General features: G+C 54.5%; 1 protein-coding gene across 1 annotated transcript in view; it reads left to right on the top strand.

The window, feature by feature from the left end:
• Positions 1–3,523, top strand: part of GIP (gastric inhibitory polypeptide) — a 3,925-nt gene extending 402 nt beyond the window's left edge. The window contains exons 2-4 of the mRNA XM_010143392.1: positions 771–917; positions 1,260–1,391; positions 3,427–3,523. Coding sequence (XP_010141694.1) covers positions 771–917; positions 1,260–1,391; positions 3,427–3,523 — 376 coding nt within the window. The remainder of the gene's footprint in view (positions 1–770; positions 918–1,259; positions 1,392–3,426) is intronic.
• The last annotated feature ends 1,016 nt before the right edge of the window (positions 3,524–4,539 follow it).

Genomic DNA, 4,539 nt, shown 5'->3' on the forward strand with positions numbered 1-4,539 from the left:
CAAATTTTGTGGCTCTGGGTTAGGAGGAACAAGCTGGAAATGAACCAGCGGAGAAGGCGGCTGGCTGAGAACTAAACCAAGGTGTAATTATCTCACGTGTGTGAGGCTACAGGGCGTCTGGTGTTTGGGTGCTTCTGAAAATACGAGCAGTTCCATAAAGCAGGTATATAAAAGACTTTCCCTCTCTGTCCATGACTCCCGCTACAAAACTTCCAACTACCACCTGCAAAGATCCAAAAGAACCTTTATTAGAGCAGCAGGAGCTGCTAAATCCAGGTAGGTAGTTAAACTAAGAAAGAATCAGCCTTGAAATCCTTTGCTAACTTAGGTAGCTAGCGAGTGGGTCGGCGCTGTCAGAGCAGCACGGCTCCCAAGGGCAGCCCCTGTCTCCTGAGCCTCTCCAGGACCCAGGAGAAGGTTGCCCTCGCCCTCGGCGTGCAGCTTGCTGGAGGAGGGAGCCTGAGCACGCTTGGAGCCAAAGTCCCTGTGAATCAGGCTAGCGCAGGGAAAACCACACTGACTCCAGCCTAACAGCAGCTACCCAGAGCATCTCCGCTCCCGAGCTGTCAGATCTCGAGCAGCAGGTGCGTTAGCAGCCAGCAAAATGGGTGAGGAACACGCCAGTGCAGGAACAGTCAGCAGTACCACGGGACATTAAAAGCAATGGCAAAGCCTTGCTGACCGCAGGGACTGCGTGGGCCACCACGAGCAACCCAAGAGCGAGAGCTCCGCTGGGTGCAGGACTCACTGTCCCTGTGCTCCTTCCCCAGCGTAAGTATAAGGAGTCCCAGTGCCAGACCAGTGCAAAGACGCTACTCCGAGGCCACCCTGGCCAGCGATTACAGCCGCACGGTGGACAACATGCTGAAGAAGAACTTTGTGGAGTGGCTGCTAACCAGACGGGAGAAGAAAAGCGAGTAAGTGTGTAGATGCTTGAGCGCTCCTCCGGTCCAAACCGAGAGCTGTCGTCAGCCCGCTGATGGCTACAGAAGAACGCGGGGCTGAGGATATTTTTCTTGGACCGCAGCAGGGGTTCTCCAGGGAGTCGGTTTTCTTTTTTTTTTCTTTTATTTTCCTAAATCCTAGCAGTGTTTCTGGTCTGTCGGCACACAGCACAGCTATCCCCCTCCCTGCCCGAGAGCGCCTTTTCTCTGGCTGCCGGGGATGGAGCGGGCGGCAGCTGCGCCGGGGAGAAAAGCGGCCTTTGGGCACCCTCTCGTGGTACCTCGGGCTGGTACCTTCCCCTTCCGTCTTTCCAGCAACACCGCCGAGCAGTACAAGAGGGATGCTGAGCCCCAAGGATCAGCTGCCAGCGGGCAGAGCTGGGAGCTGGACACCCCGGAAGGCAGAGATTTCCTCGGCTGGCTCCTGCAAGGCAAGAAAAACCAGAGGTGAGCGGGAGACGGGGCAGCCTGGTCCCCGGGAGCGGGGAGATCCCAAGGGTCTAACTTCGGAAGGGATGTTTTGGGGCAAGAATCCATCATAGCAGCTTCGCATCAGAAAATAAGATTTTAATTTCAAAAGGAAATTTCCAGTTTTGCAGTTCTGCCTCATGAGTGAGGAAAAGAACAAAGCCCAGAAAAACCCTCCCGAGTTCTGAGATTTCTCCCCAAACACAAATTAAAAAATAGAGACGATGGGGATCATCTTGTGTTGCAAATGTCAGCGCAGCCTCATGAAAACCTGCTTTGCTAAGGGCAAAGCACAGACTTTCAACAAGGCTGAAGCGCGGCCGTTCCTCCAACATCCCAACACCTCCTCCAGGGCGAAGGCAAAATGAAGCGCTTTGACTCAATCAAAACAAAACCCTCCCAAAAGCCAAGTCCCCGGTGAGGAGGAGATGAAATGGATATATTTCTGCAAAATATTTTGATCAAATCAACCCGTGAAGGGGGAGGAAATCCCGCTCGTCCTCGCTCGGCTTGTTGACCCATTCACTTCCCGAAGAGAAATGAAACGGTTCTCTCCTCGTGTCGCTGTTGCTATAAAAAGCCGCAACCGAACACGGCACCGTGCCGGAGAGCCGCCTGCCTGCCCCAGGAGGACCCTCCCGGTTGTTCGTGATCTGAGCATTCCCCTGGTGAAGGGTGCAGATAGTATTTTTTTTTTTTTTAAGCCATAATCATCTCAAAACCATCCCGCTCCCGGCAGCGGTCTGAGCCCGGACAGGTACCTCCGGGCAGGGTGAGCGGGTCCATCTGGAGCACTCGCTCGTCCGTCGTTCCCCGAGCCATCTGGCTGCGAGCGCACCGGGGTACTGGCGCTGCGCGGCTTTGTGCTGTGTCAGCGGATCCGCAGCCTGGCAAGAGCCTGGCTCGCCTCCCCCTGCCTCAGCTTGTGTCACAAATGTTCAAAAAGCAAATTAGATGCGTGAGTCCAGAGGAAAAAAATCTGTTCTCAGGCACTTTCTTGATTAAACAGAACAACCAGAGGGATATTTCCTTTCTTTAACGTGAAGGGATTTTAACTGAACAGGTCACTGCTGCTCAGTCCTAAAATGGTGGCAAGGAGGTAAAAAAAGCACTTGCCACACACAGCCCCCATCCTTCAGGCACAATCCCAGTGCCTTCTAGCAAAAAAAAAAAAACCCTCCAAAACCAAAAAAGGGTATTTCTAACTGCAGGGAGTCACGGGACTGTCACCCAGAACAAGAATCTGGGGGAATTTGTTGGCTTTTACCACCTTTGCCTGAAAAGTGCTTTATAAACCAGGGCGTGGGGCTGAGCCGAGCAGGGCTCTGCCTTGCAGAGGTGTCTCGGGCCAAGCGCTCAAACTCTGACACTGAGAGCTGCTGCTCACACAGAAAACACCAAATCAAAGAATCGAGGCTTTGGGGGATCTCGAGAGGTCGTTTACTCTGACCTCTGCTCCCAAGCAGCATCAGCGCGCCCTGAACTGCTGCTGACATGTTTGTCTGACCTGTTTGGGGGGAGGAAGGAACCCTTCGATGCTAGAGACGGACCAGCTTGATTAGCTTCATCTTTAAAAAATTGGGGTTTAGCATCTCCCTTAACCTCCTTAACTGCAAATCAAAAATGTGACCTGCAGGGGAAAGTCCTTGGCAACAAAGACTCCTCTGAGCGTGGAGCGTAGCTGCTGCTCCAGCCGTGCCCTGCCTTTGGGTCGATGTCTGCTGGGTCCAAGAGGAGGTGGGGTGCAGGGGGGGCCACTGCACTGCTCCTCCTTGGCCCCCATGGCCGACAGGACCCGTTCACTGCCAGGCAGCCCGGACGTGCCTCTGTTGTGCGCAAGGAGTCGCCACTCAAAGAGAGATTAAAGCTTTTTTGGGGGTGTATCTGGGTCAAAGGTATTAGAAAATGAGGAAAATAAACTGTCCCTGTGAACTCGAGGGGATGGGGAAGGAGGGAAACTGCCTCTGGATCGTTGCCTCTGCTCCGTCTCTGCAACATGGCACCTTTCTTGCAGTTTTACTTCTCTGGAGGGTCCAGAAGGTTTGAAGGATGTTCTGAACCAGGAGTTCCTGACATGGCTGATGTTGACTGACCTCTGCAGACCAAGGTGAGTGGCTGTTACACCTCCCGCCACAGTTCCAGGCATCTCCCCAGGTCCTCTCCCAGCCTGTGTCCCCTGAGGTGAATCTGTGACTTCAGGGTGTCTCTAGACAACCCCTGAGCGCTGGCTGGAGCGAGTGGAGAGCTGCGAGCTCTGGCCAGAGTTTGACTCTGAAAAAGTATCCTCAGACCATCGACACGACAAAGAGGAGGGAAGGCAAATCTCTAAAGATTCCTGTCCAGAGCAGGGAGGTCAGTGAACCCTTCTCCCTCTTTCTAAGGAGACAGAGAAGAGCTCCTCGGCCCACTCATGGTGTTCTGTGTGGGGAAAGGCGTTCAGAGAGAAACACAAGAAACCGGGATGGCAAAAGGTGCAGGGGAGGGTCCGGAGGAGGCTCGAGGGAAGGGCGAGCCCGTCCTGAGCTTAGTTCAGTGAAATGAGGCTGAGAGAGAGAGACAAAGTCGCCATCTCTGAAAACACAGAGCCAGAAAGGAGCTGTTTACGCTCATGGCAGAAGTTGGCACAAGAACAAGAAGGGATGAGCTGGCCGTGAATAAATGCAGGCTGGGAATAAGAGGCAGCTCTGTGCTGCAGACAGTTCCCTGCAGCTCGAGCAGGCAGCCAGCAGCCGGGGACCCGAGCAGCCGCTGAGCTCACCCCGCAGCCCCCGCTGCGGACAAACCCTCCCTGCAGCGCTCTCCTCTGCCCAGCTGCTGATTGTCCCCCAAACCTGTCGGTGCTCACGCTCGGGTACTGACTTTGACGCGCGTCTTGTGATCAGAGGGGTTTGGGTGGTGTCGGAGGGGTGGGGGGTGGAGGAGGTGATGAATTGTGCCTCATTTCCTACAGGAACCAAGTGAAAGTGGGTTGAGGGCAGTACCATGGGAACTGGCGGTCTTCTCTCCCCTCTCCTGCTTCATTAGGGCTGTGTAACTCCGGGCTGTCCCGAGGAGCCCCCTCTTCATCCTCCCGAGGCAGAGCAGGAGGAGGATGTCTTCTGTACGCTCTGTCCCGTGCATGCTGTCT

Source organism: Buceros rhinoceros, unplaced genomic scaffold (genome assembly GCF_000710305.1).
Source record: "Buceros rhinoceros silvestris isolate BGI_N320 unplaced genomic scaffold, ASM71030v1 scaffold25579, whole genome shotgun sequence".
Taxonomy (NCBI): domain Eukaryota; kingdom Metazoa; phylum Chordata; class Aves; order Bucerotiformes; family Bucerotidae; genus Buceros; species Buceros rhinoceros.